The 16,598-nt window shown below is 35.7% G+C and overlaps 1 protein-coding gene across 4 annotated transcripts in view; it reads left to right on the top strand.

Moving 5' to 3' along the window:
* The window catches only part of Katnal1 (katanin catalytic subunit A1 like 1), a 130,515-nt gene that overhangs the window by 55,109 nt on the left and 58,808 nt on the right, over positions 1 to 16,598 (top strand). For all 4 annotated transcript variants that reach the window (XM_004854786.4, XM_004854785.4, XM_004854788.4 and 1 more), the window contains exons 4-6: positions 6,723 to 6,891; positions 13,124 to 13,251; positions 13,609 to 13,714. In XM_004854786.4, the coding sequence (XP_004854843.1) occupies positions 6,723 to 6,891; positions 13,124 to 13,251; positions 13,609 to 13,714 (403 nt within the window). The remainder of the gene's footprint in view (positions 1 to 6,722; positions 6,892 to 13,123; positions 13,252 to 13,608; positions 13,715 to 16,598) is intronic.

The following is a 16,598-nucleotide window of genomic DNA, read 5'->3' as shown; positions in this document are numbered from 1 at the left end:
AAATAAAACCACACAGTTAGACAGTGCTGCCTCCCTACCAGCATGGGCAGGATGGAACAACTGGTACTCTGAGATGGTTGTTAATGTAGGTGTAAAATGACATTAGTGCTTGGGAAATCTGTTTTGACTGTATCTGTTTAAGTTAATCTTTCATATACGATATGACTCAGCACCTCCACTTCTGAGAATAAGCCCCAAAGAAAGGAGTGCTTCATTATATGACTATAATGGTCACGTTCCCAGCAGTTTTTTTTTTGGTACCGGGGGTCGAACTCTGGTCCTTGCGCTTGCGCAGCAGGCAGTGAAACTGCTGAGCTAAATTCCCTGTCCCCCAGCAGCTTCAATAATAAGCCTGGACTGGAAACAACCTAAATACCCATCAACAATAGAACAGATAAGCTGCAGTTGTATTGCTGTCCCATGCTGCTCCCATGCCCTTCTGTGTGGAGCCAGCCTCTGAACTGAAACCTCTGAAGCTGTAAGCGAAAGTTAACACGTTCCCACCAGCTTGAACCACCAGTGGTACATGTGTGACTGTCCCATTGGTCACCTTTCCTTTTCCTGGGACATAATACATGATACCCAGAACTTAAGGGAAGAATGTTTCACACATTCATGATGGGGCCATAATTTGTATGTCTCACTACTGGGTGACTCTGAATCACTAGTGGTACATGTATGACTGTCCCATTGGGCAACACGGGACAGTCCCATTGGGTAGTACAAGGTACTCAGAGGGACAGTCGTGCATGTACTACTGGTGATTCAAGTTGGTGCGAATGTGTTAATTTTGGCTCACAGCTTCAGAGCTTTCAGTCCGGAGGCTGGCTGTACACAGAATGACATGGGAATGACATGGGAGATCAAAGCTGTTCACTCATGGCAGCTGGAAACCAGAGCACAGGACAAGAATGCCAGCAAGAGATATGCCTTTCCAGTGACTCATCTCCCCTAACTGGGCCCTGCCTCCTAGTACGTAGCCCATATAGGATTGAATATCAGTGGGTTAATCCACTAAATGAGTGTAGTGTCACGATGATTCACACACCTCTCTACAAATCTCTTAGTCTAGTCATGGTGACAATTAGGATTAACTGGCACAGCAGTAAATTTAAATATACACTCAGATAGTACTACACAGCAAGTTAAAATGCTATTTGTAGCAACACTGGTGGAATTTTACAGGTAATACTGAAGGAAACCTGACATAGGTATGTACTGTAGGATTCCATTTATATGACACTGAACAGCAAGCAAAACTAATTTGTGATGTCGAGGTCAGAATAGTTGTTGCCTTAAGGGGCTGATATTGATTAAGAGGGAATATGAACCAGTTTTCTGGGATATTGGGAAATGTTCTTTGTTTTGATGGTATTTACATGATACACCACATACTTTTTGCATACTTAATATATCTGCATTTTATTGCATGTAGGTACCTCAATGAAAAATAAGCTTTAAAAATTTTATAAAGTTGGGGACATTGTGAATCATCTTCATTCTGGAATGCTGTCCAGTTGTAGAACCTTTTCTTTCTCAAACTTTGCTTATAGAAGAAGAATGTGAAGCTTGTAGATCTTAAGTGATAAGCTCATGTGATCAGTAATTAGGAGGCCTTGGAGGAAAAAGGGACCAGTGTTTTAGGATTCTAAACCTACTGCTAACTCTAGGTCACTTTTTTTTTTTTTTTTGGTACCGGGAATCGAACTCGGGTCCTTGAGCTTGTGCAGCAGGTGAGGTCCCTTTTTTTTTAATTGTAAAAGTAGGAATAGTATTTGCCATATTTTTATGACAACCATATATGTATAGGTGCCATTCTTTTTAGTTACTCAATTTATTTGAAAAAAGAGTATAAGGGCCAGGGATTTAACTCAGTGGTGCTGCACCAGCCTCGCAAAGGTAAGGTCCTGAGTTTGATCCCCGGTACTCCCCACCCCCCAAAAAAAGAGAAAAGAAAAGAAAGAAAAAATAGCATATTTGATGAGTAGACATTAAAATTTATTTTTTTAAATTTTATTTTATTGGTACATTTTAGGTATACAATATAATGACATTCATCATTGAAAATTTGCACCTTTACATGATCCATCTTGGTTTTTATTTTTTCCCCCTTCCCCTGCCCTCCCTTCAACCCCTCCATCCCTCCCTATTTACAAAGACTTTGTTTCCATTTTTTCATTTTCTCATATCAATTCCATTTCCTTCTTTCCTTTCCCCTACCCCTCCCACTTCCCCTTCCCCTTTGGCCCTTTTCTTCCTATTTCACATTATTGGGCCGGGGATTTAGCTCAGGGGTTCCAGCGCCTGCCTTGCAACCGCAAGGTCCCGAATTCTATCCCTGGTACCAAAAAAACCCCACACATACACACACCTATTTCACATTATCTATTATACCATTTAGTCCTTATTTACACTTTCAGTTTCTCACACTAAAGAAACTATTCGGTATTTACACATGGGTTAGACATTAAAATTTATAATCATTAATGTTTCATTTCAAATTATAGATTTAAAATTTGTTTTCTGCCTGCTCATTTTTCACCAAATAATTTATCTTAGATTTAGAAGTCTCAGACATTAACTCTTAAGTCTTTAGAGTGAAAATATCAGTATGAACTATTGGAATTTATGTTTCTTTTTGTTAGCTATGGAGAGAAGTATTTTCCTGCTTATTTAATGGTATAGTTCTACAGATTAATGTAACAAAGTAAGATTATCTTTCTTTTCTAGAAGTTAACTAAGTAATCTGAAGTAACATCTTTGGACAGAAATACTACCTTGTTCCAAATTGCTCTAATACCTGAATTCTAACAATGTATAGACAAATAGATAAAAACAAATAATTTAAAATATTCAGAAAGAAGGAGATGTGGAAAGGAGCCTTTGTATCTATGGGAGAGGGTTGTAACAGTACAGTAGATGCTGTTTCTTGACATGAAATTAAGAGGTCAGAAGAGAGCTCTTTTTCTTTGACTTCCTAGAATCATGGAAAAGTGAGTTCCACAACACAGATAACCATATTTCTGTTGCTCAATCTTTTATGTAGATTTTCCAGCTCTAGTAGGTTCAGTTTAGGATGTGTACTCTGAGTCCTCATTGCTAGAACATGCCAAAACTTTTAACAATCCTATTTTTTTATTTTTTAGGGGCTCAGATACTTATTGTTATAGTATAGTTCATATTTACAATTCTATTAACTTCCTGAGGAGAAAAAATAATTACAATTATTTAAAATGTAAAGAATCACAGAACAATATGAAATTACATACTTTCTATGGTGTTTAAGAATTTTACTGTATTACCTTGATATCTGCCATATCTGTTTCTTTAAATTCTGTTATTTTCCCTCAGCTTCAGAGAGAGAAGCACTACCTTAAACTTGTCTTTCTTTTACCTCACTGTACATTTTTGGCTACATATAACATTTTATATTGCTTAGTCTTCATGCTTCAGACTTTTTTTTTCACTCAACATTATGATCCTGAGATTCATCTGTCTTTATTGCATATAGCTGTAATTGATGTTCAGTTGTGTTTTGTATTCCATTATATGAATGTGTACTAATTTATGTGTTCTGATAATGAACTGTTTGGATGGTTTTCAGGTGTTCATTAGAAGCAATGCTGGTAAGAACATCTACATCTACATATAACACTGATATTTAATATAGTTTAGGAAGAGGAAATACTGGATTTCAGAGGAAGTGAGGCTTATTTTCATGTAATAGAGTAAGATGTATTCTCATTCCTATAGGGAAATCTTAAATAGGACTGAGCCAGTGTAGGCATTCTTGTCTTTTCATGCAGATCTAATAATTTATTCTCTCTATTTGAAATACTGTAAGCTAGTACAGTGTTAGTCTTTGTGACCATTAGAGCATAGGTCAGTGATGCTGTGTAACTATATTCAAGTCTCTTTTTAAAGAGAGACTTGCAAAAGAAGCCCTGAGAGCTTTATTGTTTACACAACCTGGAAGCTATCACTTGAGTCCTTAAAGTGAAGCATGACATTGTGCAATGATGCGCTAATGGACAAAGAAGTACACAACAGAATCAAGGATGTCCTTTGGGAAGTTGACAGAGTCTGTTACAGATGTAATATCAAACTGCAGTGAGATGGAACTGAAGACTTACAAAGTACAGGGACACGTCCTGTGAGGGTTAGGACTTGACACAAATGGCACATCTGGTTTCTTGAGCAGTTGCATTCAGACCATTTATGAGCCCATCAGAGTATTGAGTGGCAGGACAAGGTCAGCAGCCCAAACACTTGGAAGGCAGCTTATGTACCAGCTTCAAAATAATTCTACAACACAACTTTACTGAGCTGGAAGTGTGTGCAAAATGGACTGCAGCAGGGCTCCTAAGTGACTTTTAAATAACAAGCTCAGGTGAGGACAGCACAAGCTGAGGAGGCAGGGCTGCAATGCACCCATAAGCAATGAGGCCTAATGGGTAAGCCTAGCAGCTGCAGAACAATCTGGCGTGTAGTGTAAGGGCTGGGCTTGATGTTGTGAGTATAGGCTTCAGGCTGGCTATGTAGTCCAAAAAGCAGGACCACAAACAATGTTAGGTTGTTTAAATAGCAGGCACAGCTGCTAACAAAAGGACAAACTTGATGTATATTCTGGGTGAAAAATATTGTTAGTCTCATTTTTGTCTTTGGCCATAATCATGAATCAAATTGAGGAAAGAAATTTATGTATGTGCTTGTGCATACACAAACACATGCAAAAGTAAAGTTGCACTCACTACTTTCCACCTCTTATTAAAACAGAAAAAACTTCAGTTTAAAAAAATAATGGTTGCGTTGAAATACTAGAAATAGAGAAATTTATAAGATTTTTATTCTTTGCCAATCTCATCACCTTTTTATATTATTGACATACTTAAAAGACTAATAATCCCTTACATCCAATAATGCAGTAATTTTTAAAAATTCAAAGTGCTTTTAGCCATTTTATTATACACTAATCTGTAGTTCCTTTCCTGTGGATTTCTTCCACAAGATTGCTTATTTATTTTTATCTTTCCTAGGGCTGCACAGTAGAGGATGTATACTTATTAAAGGTTGTTCAATAAGTTTAACAACTCCAAGGATTAAGATGTTAGTGTATGGTTACTTAATAGGGTACAGCTTTTCCTAGCCATTCTTAACTTTAGTGGTTTCAGGTAGTAGTCTGATTCCAGTAATCTGAATATGCCATATTGTACTTGCAATTTTCTTTCTTTCTCTCTCTCCCTCTCTCCCTCTTTCCCTCTCTCTTTCTTTCCTTCCCTCCTTCCCTCCTTCCCTTTCTTTCTTTCTCTCTCTTCTTTCCTTCCTTCCTTCCTTCACCATTTTTGTTCCAAAGTCACAACCTCTATGACTTTTCTTTCATTTTCCTATCTTGGTGGATTCATTGAGTTATGAACTATGTCACCTTTTTGTTACTAGGAGTTAAATTCTGATGAGTTAGGTGAATTAACTCATTTATGCCAAAGGTTGCAGCTTTCTTTTTTGCAAGAAATTCATATATGTTACATAGGAAAATTGAAGGAGCAAGAATTTGAAGAGAAAAATTTTTATTATGTTTCATTGATTGTGGTGTTCCAAAAATGGAATACTAGGCATAAATGGGTTAAAGGCATGTGGCTGGGAAAGGGATAATAGATACCATAAAGGGGTGAAAAGGCAATGTGCATAAGGGATCTGACATACTGCAAGTATAAGGACAGCCATCAAGAGAGAAAGGGTAAGAGTGCAGAAGAGACAGTTCAAGTAAGAACAACAAAGTGATAAAAAGCCCCTCACCTAAAACCCAAAGAGACAACTAAATTGTGGAGATTTTTTGGGTACCTGGGATTGAACTTGGGTCTGTTGCACTTGCAAGGCAGGTGGCAGAACCGCTGAGCTAAATCCCCAGCCTTTGAATTATGTTTTGACAAATATTCAAACTTCACTGTTTGAAGAAGACATGTTTTCAGTTTTTTTTTCACTTTATTAAATTCTTTTATTGGTACATTGTAGGTATATAACACAATTACATTTCTCATTGGGAATTGTACCTTTACATAATGCATCTTGGTTTGAAGAAGACATGTTTTATGTGGAGCAAAAAAGATCTCCAGATGCATAAACTTTTTATATTTATCAAAGTTCTTAATTACATTGGGAGGCCTATGTATTTTGGATGAGTCTTATTTTTAACACCCTCAAAACATGAATAATATTTTTACACATAAATTAACTGTGTTGTCAAGAAGATTACATTGTTAATCTTTGCCATTTGTAATTTGATAAATGTTGAGCCAAGAAAATCATCTTGATTATAAAAAATAAATTAGAAAACTATGCAAATAATTGTATTTAAATTCTTGTCCTTTTTCTAAGCTTTTAGTGCTTTTTAAGAAGTTACCTGTTTTTTCTTGGATTAGGATGGTAATGAATAAGGGGTATTGACTTTCCATTATGACATGAGGGTAGTCTGTATTGCCCTCTATTGGTGACTAAATTTTGACAAAATAATTGCTGCTAATGTATCCTATATGTGTATTTAGTAATTGTGTCAACAAATGTACTTTAGATAAAAGAATTTAAAAACCAACCTAATAGTTATGGCCATCACTTGGCAAAAGGTGGAAATAGGAGATTTTGCACTTCTTGATTTGTTTTATTGACTAAGCTGGTACTGAAATACTTTTGTCTTTGATTAATTTTAATTTAATTTTATTTTTTGTCAGAGCTCCACCTCAAGTCAGGCGTCCCAATCGAGAAGTAAGACCTCTAAGGAAAGAAATGGCAGGAATAGGAGCGCGGGGACCTGTAGGCCGAGCACATCCAATATCGAAGAATGAAAAACCTTCCACAAGTAGGGACAAGGATTATAGAACAAGAGGGAGAGATGACAAGGCAAGACTGTTTCCTTGTAATTTACTCACTTGAAGCCCATGACTTTGCTGATGATTATGAGTTTTGTTGGATTTTCAGGTTTTGATGTGGAAGAGATAAAAGAAGATTGAAAACCTAAGTGGTCTTTATATGTTGAAGGTCATACTACAATGCTGATAACCTCAGATGTATGGTAAACACACACACACATACACACACACACACACAGGTATAAAAATAGTAAAGTGAATCCTCTGTAAAAATATTCTAGAGTTTGAAAACTTTTGAAAAATATTTTAACAAATATTCTGAATGAAAATGAACAATAAGTGAAAACATAATTGTAGGAGATAGAAAAAAAAGAGGATGTATATATTCACAGAATAAGATGAGGGATATGATTTTCTACTGTTAAAAGTATCTTTTATTCTGAAATTACAGAGTTCAACCATGTATTTTTTTCTTTAGTAAGAATATTTCCCATGGTTGATGCTCATTGTGGACACGTACATACCTGGGAAATTGAGTGGCAAATAGACATAGTATTGTATGGAAATTCTTTACTACCTTTAAAATGGAAAGTGAGTTGAAGATGATCTTACAGAGTAAGGAGCTAGCCAGGATGACCTGATGCATCTTTAGCCTTAGTTTAGTAAAAATTGTAGTGATAGTATTTCCCATTTCATTGTGATATCTTCAGTGGAACTTTGTCTTTATTTTCACATAGCACAAGAAAAGAACTGTGGCCATGGATTATTGACTGTTTCTTTGCTAGGCAACATTCAGAGTAATCACAGTAATTTATGAAAAAAATCCTGCAAAGTAGTTATCTTCTATCCATTTTACAATGAAGAAACTGGTACAGAGAGCTAAAGTAACTTGCAAAGGAAGGAGATTTGAAGAAATGAGTCTGGAATGGAGTCTGGAAGAATGGGATTTGTAAAGTCATAATATTTTTGTCCTGCTTCTTTTAAGCCTTTTCATATTATGTAGTATTCCTCTACCAAGCTAGATTTTGAAAATCCAGGTTGGATTGAAAAAAGAAATCTAGAATAATTAATACTGAGTTTAAAGTGTGACAGCTCTTAAGCTAAGAAAAGAAACAAGCAGCATTTGTTGAATGCCAAATATATTTTCTTTCTGGAGATTGTAAAAGTCTTTGATTTATAATGTTTGCAAATAATTTTCTAAGTTTTATTCTTTCATTGATGTATAAGTACTCAGAATGTTACTGAAAAACAAGTCATGTGTTTAAAACAAACAAAACTCTGCAGTTGTTTTGCAGATAAATTTTTGGAGTCACTGTGGAAATAAAAGGGACTAGAATTTTTAAAAAGCAAACTCATGGAAACTTCATTTGAATTTGAGAGGTGTACTCAGCTCAGCTCTGATTGTCGTAACTATTGAAATATTCATTAGAATACTAGCATCTCAAAAAATAACTGAACATTGTGGTAAGGTTAGAGGCAGCTTAGAAAAAAAGTGATAGATACCCACTTCCATGGAGGCTCATTTGAAAGTGAGTATTGGAAATATCCTCAAAGGTATTGTAGTCTCCTCCTCTCTTTTTCTTAGTAAGTTTTGTGTGTTTCAACTAGCTTAAAAAAAAATAAAGCAAGATAGACTAAGAAATCCAGAGTTCATTGCCCATAGTAAAGATAGCAGTGTTTTGGGAAACAGTTATATAAGTGTATATAAATTGAGTTGTATGAATAGGTCATGATCTAAAAACACATTTATTACTTTGTGTAATGGTCAGAATTTTGAAAGTTGCCGCTGTGTCCCAACCACTTACTTAACTTTATAGATGTAAAAGTAAGGATAAGAGAAGTTATTTCTCTTGTCCAAGTTCCCCAGTATATTTGGATTTTTAGTTTAGTAACAAATGTTACTCTTCCTTGAGCACACTTAACCTTTTTGGAGTTTTCTACAAATAACCTCTTTGAAGATTTATCCATATCTTGGTTTATTTGATCCCTGCACTCCCCTGTGAGCACAGTATAAATTTCTGTTTTATGTACCAAGAAGTTGAGGCACTGCAAGTAAATGATAGAGCCAGAATTTGAATCTTAACTATAATGTCGGAGCTTTTAATCATTATACAGTATAGCTTCTTATTTGAAAATGCTTGCTATCTTGTTTTAATTTACCATGAATATTTCTTTCTAATAAGAGTACTAGTTCATTTTCTCATGGTGACTACATCATCATCATCATCATCATCATCAATCGTCATCATTTTGCTTTTTTAAACTGACAAGCTTCAGGGGCCAGGGATTTAGCTTAGTGGTTCTGGTGCCTGCCTTGCAAGCACAAGGTCCTGAGTTCGATCCTCGGTACCAAAAAAAAAAAAAAAGAAGAAAGTAAGAGCATTAAACTGATAAGCTTCAGGTTAGGTCCATGCTTACAATGCTGTTTTTAAATAAGTAATAATTACTTTGCATAGTGATCTATTGTTGAAGCCTTAGTGTTTTTTTTTTCTTTTGAGGCTCACAGGGTCATTCATGAGGCCAATTTGTAATCCCACTTATTTAACAAATCTTTATTAAGTTTATATTTTGTGTCAGTCATACTTCTAGGTGCTAGAAATATAAACTAGTAAAATATGGCCCCTGATCTCAAGTTAAATTTTCTCATTGTTGAGAGGGAGTTAAATGAACAAATTTACCTTTACACTGTAGTTTTCAGTCTTACTTGAATGTACCTGGAGTCTTAGTCTGTTTGAGCTGCTATAACAAAATATTGAGTAATTTATAAAGAATAGAAATTTGTTGCTCATAGTTCTAGAGGCTGGCAACCCCAAGATCAAGGAGCCAGCAGACTTAGTGTCTGGTGAAGGCCTGTTTCTCATAGATGGCCCTTCTATTTTGTTCTCACATGGTAGGAGAATTCCTCAAGCTCCCTCAAGTACCGGTCCCATTCACCAGGGTAGAACTCTCATGACTGAAACAACTTCCAAAGCCCCCACCGTTTAATAATAATGCATTGGGAACTAGGTTCAAGAGGAAAAAAAGTATGTTAGCCTTCATGCTAAATATCACATTCTTGCTAACACTGGCCTTAGTCAACTTGTAAAAAATCTAAGGCAAGAATTCTAAGGTCATTTGAAAGTTGTTACAATTAGTATTATGCAGGAGTTATAGTATCTTGGGTGAGATTAGCTTTATTGCTTAAAAACTAACGGTGTTTTAAATGTGGCAGTTAATTAGCTGGTTAACTGATACCACAGTTATTTATAATGTGATGTCCGTATTCTAACTTATCTATATATTTGTTACAAGAGTAATTATCATCTATTTTTTTATTTTTTTCTTTAAGTTTATTGATACATTTTAGGTATACAATACAGTTACATTTATTGTTGGGAACTTTTACCTTTACATGATGTATCTTGGTTCTTGTTTTTTCCCCATTCCCCTGCCCTCCCTTCCACTCCTCCACACCTCTCTATTTACAAAGACTTTCTTTCCATTTTTTCCTTTTCTCATATTTTTTCCTTTCCCTTCCTTTCTTTCCCCTACTGCTCCTCTTCCTGTACCCTTTTGGACTTTTTCTTCCTATTTCACATTATCAGTTATTCATTTTGATCCTTATTTACACTTTCAGTTTCTCACACCAGAGAAACTATTCGGTATTTACACGTGTGTCCTATTTATTTCACTTAAGAGTATGGCCTCAGTGTGCATCCACTTAGCTATAAATGTCTCTAGTTTCTCGTTCTTTATGGCTGAGTAGTACTCCATTTTATAAAAAAACCACATCTTTATCCAGTCTCCAGTTGATGGGCACTTGGGCTGTTTCCAATCTTTATGTCACCTATTTAAATTATCTTATTTAATTCTAGTTTTCTTAATTATCTTTCCTTTTACCTTATCATTTTGCTTTGAAAAAGTTTCTAAATACAGAGTATCTCATCTCTACAACTGGGAAACTTTGAATTCTTGGGCAGATTGTTTGATGAATTTATGCCTGTGTTTCTTCTGTGCAGTGAGAGGCTTTTTTTTTTTGGTACCAGGGATTGAACATAGGACCAGGCCCTTTGCCGTTGAGCTAAATCCCCGGCCCCATGAGAGGCTTTTACTTCTTTATCACCTCCTCCTGTACCATACTTTTTTTCAATACCATGGCCAGAAAGATCATCTAGAACTGTTAATCATTTTATTATATCATTCTCATGCACTTAGTATAAAACTCAGGTTTATTTCTACCCACATCTTGTACATCTTCCTTCTATTCCATACCTTTTAGCCACACTGACTAATCAGATTTTTCATTGCACTTGAAAATTTATAATTATGTGTATCTTTCCTTTGTTTGCTTCTGTTTTCCTCCACTAGACTAGATAGATGCTTGATGAGGCCACACGGTGTATTTTATTCACTACTCTAAAACCCAATGCACAATAAAATGTGTTGCACATAGTAGATGCTCCGGTCTCTGTTCCTAAAATCTTGTGACCTTGTTGCCTGAAGATAGACATGCAGCTTTTCTTTTCTCTAGATAGTGTTTATCAAGTCCTCCCCTGCCACTTGGGCTCTTACATGAAAATGAAATTTTAAATTTAATTTACTATCTTAAACTACAATTTCCATATGAAGACTTGTTAAGCTCCATATTAATTTGTTGTATTATTTAGTAGTTCCTAGAGTAATTTTTAAATGATTACAATGTGTTCCCAGTGAATTGTTTAAATGAGACTTTGTAGTCTTGGCCTATCCAACTATAAAATGTGATTCTAGGCTGAGTTTGTTTTGAATTTTTTATATAGCTAGGCCAGAAATTACTTCCTTTCAGTAGTGTCAGTATTGATGATATATGTCATCTAAAATGTAACAATCTTACTAACAGTTAGCTTGCTGGTACTGCCATACTGCCTAGATAAAGTAAATTGTTTATTTTGGGGATCAAGTGCCACAGTACTGTTTAGTCATTTATTTCGTTGCTAAAATAACAAGAGCATCTGCCAAAGGAAGCTATTTAGTTCTCTCATAATACGTAATACACCTGTCATTTATCTCAGAAGAATTGGGATGAGAGAAGTCCATTATGTTCTCTTCATATTGTCTCTCTTCAGTTTGAAGTTGATTATGGCCTCTTCATATTGTCTCTTCAATTTGATGTTGATTATGGCCTCTTACTGTCTGTCTTCAGCTTGATATTTAGGAGATTGATTCACTTTGACCTTTTTTCCTCCTCATTTTACATCAGACAAGAACCCTGGGGCTGAAGTTCTGGGGATGTCCTTGCTTTTCTGTAGTTGAACTGTTTGGCAGATCAGTGTGTTCCATTTAAAGCTCTTCAAATTTAAAGCTCTTCAAAGCTGAGTAGAATCTTGGTAGAATTCCATAGCTAGAAACTATAGCGTATAATTTTTTTAAAGGCACCTCATTATTAAATCAAGAATTTGTGGTAAAGCATATTGCTTTAATGCTCTTAATAATACTATTTTAAAAGGTCATTTTACCAGTATCATTGCAGTGATTTTATGATGTGGCCCAAGGACCTCACTGGAAGAAACTGAGAATCTTGAGGGCTTACTTACAGTAAAAGGCAAAAACCGTGTAGCTTCAGAGTCCCAAACCTTTTTTCATCTACAACTTCATTTTTGGATGCTATGGAGAATAGTTCTGCAATCCACAGCTGCTCTGAAGCGTTAAGCAACTGGGCCAAGGCCTTAAACAATCTGATGTGGAATGGTGTGGCTTTAAGGAGGCAGGAAGACCTGAGTTAAAATCTGTCCCTGACATTTATTTATTAGTGATCTTAAGTTACTGAGTCTTTGTGAGGCCTAGTTTCCTTATCTATAAAAACAAGAAAAATAAGTATCTACCTAGTAGGATTATTGTGTTAAATGAGATGATATATGTGAAGTTTTTCTACCACATGGTAGGCTCTTAGTAAATTAATTTTCTTTCTTATATGTTGTTACTGTAGTTACTCTCTAGCAGTGGTGGAAATTCTTTGCGTCCATCAGTTAGGCTTTCCCAGTCTTTTGGGATCTAGCAAAAATCATCTTAGTTTTACCTGTAACTGTTTCTTTAAGAATGTAAATTTGAAGATGTTTATAATAAATTTAATCAGTTCTTTCTAATTAATTAAATCCTAGAGGAGGATGGTATTTGAACAATCAAGAACTTACAACTTTAAGTTGTAAGAAAATATTTAAAAGTGATTGTATTGTACTATTTTGAAAGCTTAATGATATTAAAATTGTTCTATTATTGACCAGAATTTATTTTATGGCTGTTCCCAGGGAAGGAAAAATATGCAAGATGGTGTAAGTGATGGGGAAATTCCAAAATTTGATGGTGCTGGATATGATAAGGATCTGGTGGAAGCTCTTGAGAGAGACATTGTATCCAGGAATCCTAGCATTCACTGGTTAGTATTTTAAGTTCTTGAATTAAAGTAGAAGAAAAAAATAGGTCATAGCTTGGGTTGGTGTGAGTCTTTCGTTATCCATTAATTTTCTGATTATGAGTCTGCAGAATTGACAGGACAGAGTATAAAGAAAGGCATTTTATATGTTAATTTTGACATTAATTGACAGGTCATTAATTGAATAACGTGTTGTAATTAATAGCTGCAATGTTGTCACTGATCATTTTATGCAGTTACAACTAGAATAATGGTCTTAATATAAGAGTAATTTCATAAGTGAAAAAATGTAAAAGAATTACTTTTCACCATAAAGGTGCCCTTGAATAATCATTGTGAAACTTTGTTGTTGTTGCAAAGGGATGACATAGCAGATCTGGAAGAAGCTAAGAAGTTGCTAAGGGAAGCTGTTGTCCTTCCAATGTGGATGCCTGACTTTTTCAAAGGGATTAGAAGACCATGGAAGGTGAGAATTTTTTTTTTCTTTTTTTTTGGTACTGAGGATTGAACTTGGGCCCTTGTGCTTGCGCAGCAGACGATGAAACCACTGAGCTAAATCCCCGGCCCTGGAAGGCGAGAATTTAATAGTACGGTGTTGGTATAAGGATGCTGTCTTCTTGTAGATTTTTATGTGTTTAACTCAGTTTGCAAAAGTCAAGGGAAGTTTGTATACATCCTGAATACCTGCATTTAAATTTGTAGTTGAGATGTGTGGCAAGAGAGCTGGGCTTGAAATGTTGCAACTATCTTCTTCAGTCTGTCACTTCCTTCAGGTGCTGAACTAGAGGCCAATTTTGAGTTTTCTGGATATCTGTTTCTATAAGTAAAAAGTTAAGCAAATTAAGCAGCAGTAATATATAGTCTTAAAAGTATTTGATCAAATAAATACTTTTTTAAAAGTTGGCATGTTTCTCAATAATCATTAATTATTTTGATCATCATTTGATCTAGGCTCAGTATAATTATTAGACAAAATCAGAATGTTTATTTCTTTGTAGTTTGCCCTCTGCTTTAGAGGGTAAAGCCCACTCAGGAGTAGTTCTGCTTAAGTTCAGCATTTTTACTTTAGCATATTAAAAACCTGTTCCAAGCTGCCAGGAGCTTTTTTTTTTTTGGTCTTAGCCGTAGGGAGAGTCTTCCTCTACTTTGACTAACAGCATGATCTTACTATGCCCAACTTACCTAGAAAAGTCTGTCTCTGCCTACCTCTGCTCAGGTTCCTGTGCTGAAAAGAGAAGAGAAATTGTATATTTATCTGAATAGTGTGAACATTCATGGCATTTTGATTGCTTCTCACAACTTGAAGAGTATTTTTTCCCCTTAACATACTTAAAAAAATTTTTTTTATTTGACACATATGTATGAACTGTGATCAAAATACACAATGAATGCTTAATTTTTTTTTTTTTTTTTGGTATCAGGGATCGAACTCAGGTCCTTGTGCTTGTGCAGCAGGTGGTGAAACCACTGAGCTAAATCCCCGGCCCTGAATGTTAAATTTTTTTTAAAAAATTACAAATAGAAGGTACATTGCCATTAATCTCCCTCAAAATACTCCCCCTTGCTTTGAACACATTTATCACACATCACACATGGAAGCTCTTCCAGGCTGTCATGTCCAAAGGTTTTTGTTTGTTTTCTTTTCCTTTTCCCCCCTCCCCTCCCCTCCATAGTCCTCTCCTCCCCTCTCCTTCCCTCTACTCTCCTCTCTCTTTGCAGTAGCTGGAATTGAACCCAGGGCCTTGTACGTGCTAGGTAAGTGTTTTACCACTAACTATACCCCATCCCTCCCCTTTTTAAATTTTTAAAATTTTGAGTCAGAATCTCACTAAGTTGTCCAGGCTGCCCTCAAACTTTTGATCCTTCTGCTATAGCCTGCCAAGTATCTGGGATTATAGCTACACCAAGCTCAGTATACAGAGTTCTCATTGGAGTCTCATTATGTAGGCATGATGAATCAAATCATTGCCATGGGTTTCAAACCCCAAACCTTTCCCTCTCCAGAAGTTGAATTGATATCATACAGTTCAAAACCCCAATTCTTTAATCACATGGTCAGTGTTTCTGGCATGGTCAGCTCTCATCCTGAGTCATCTGTGTTAACATAAACTATACAGGGACCCTGCATTAGTTATCTCATTAGCATAATTCAGAGCCCAACATGAATAACAAGGACACTTTGTCACTCACTAATTTCCAAGGTACTAGAGGCTACTTTCCAGATATTGGAGACAAAAGCTAGCCAAATTCTTTATTCTAGAAAGTACAATGAACTGATACTGAAAATTGATGAGAAAAGGGCAGGTTTAAATAGAGAAAAAAATGTATTTAGGTAAATACTCAGCAGCTAAGTGGAAATAAAGGTCTGGAGCTTGGGATAGAAAAAGTTTGAATTTAAATTTAAATTGTGAGATTTAAATGGTAGTTTGAGGTATGGATGAATTTGTTCAGGATTTTTATAAAGGGAAATGAGCAAAAGACTTAGAAATGCTTTGGAAGTATAAGAGGTAGAGGAAGAGGAAATCTAAAATACACTGAAAATAGAGTAGAAGTGTTGAGAAAAAAAGCAGCATTACAGAACCCAATGTAAGAGTCAAAAAACAGGAGGAAGAGGAAGACCCCCATGTATCAGAAGTGTCAGAAGTCAGAGAGAAGGCAGGAGGGTAAGATTGGAACAGGGCCATTGGAGTAGTAAGTTAGGTAATTTAAGTGAAATGGTAGAGGCTAAAATAAGATTGTGCCCTATGAAGAAGAAATAGTGAGCATGAATCACTTCTTTATTGCCTGTGAAAGGAAGGAGAATTGTATGCTAGCTAGAGAGAATTTGCAGAGTCAAGTGAAGGGTTTTTTAAAAAAATGGGACAAGGGCCCGGGTACCTCAGTGGTTCCACCGCCTGCCTCAAAAGCGCAAGGGCCTGAGTTTGATCCCTGGTACCAATAAATAAATAAATAAATAGTTAGATAGATAGATAGATGGATGGGTGGATGGAACAGATTTAAGTATGTTTCTCTACCTAGGAGAAAGAGCCTATAGACAAGGAAATACAGGAAAGAGTGGAGATAATTGAAGGAATAATGTCACAAGGCGATGAAACTTACAGATATTATACTGTATCTGTGTACAGATGCTAGTGTTGGAAATTAACTCCTTTTGGAGGCAGCCACATTACTGACATTACAGGATCCAAGAGGGGAATGGGGGATGTTAGAAAGAAAAGGATGAACTTTGCTATATCTGTGCCAATAACAGTGCCTATAGCACTGTTTAGTTTTCAAAATCTCAGTCTCACACAAAGTTAAATTCTCCCTACAAAGCCAAAAGAAATTTTTATAAAATGAGTATTTCAGCT

Source organism: Heterocephalus glaber, unplaced genomic scaffold (genome assembly GCF_053883595.1).
Source record: "Heterocephalus glaber isolate CG9 unplaced genomic scaffold, H.glaber_assembly_v1.0 deba00001720, whole genome shotgun sequence".
NCBI lineage: Eukaryota > Metazoa > Chordata > Mammalia > Rodentia > Bathyergidae > Heterocephalus > Heterocephalus glaber.
This window is presented reverse-complemented; position numbering and strand designations above follow the sequence as displayed.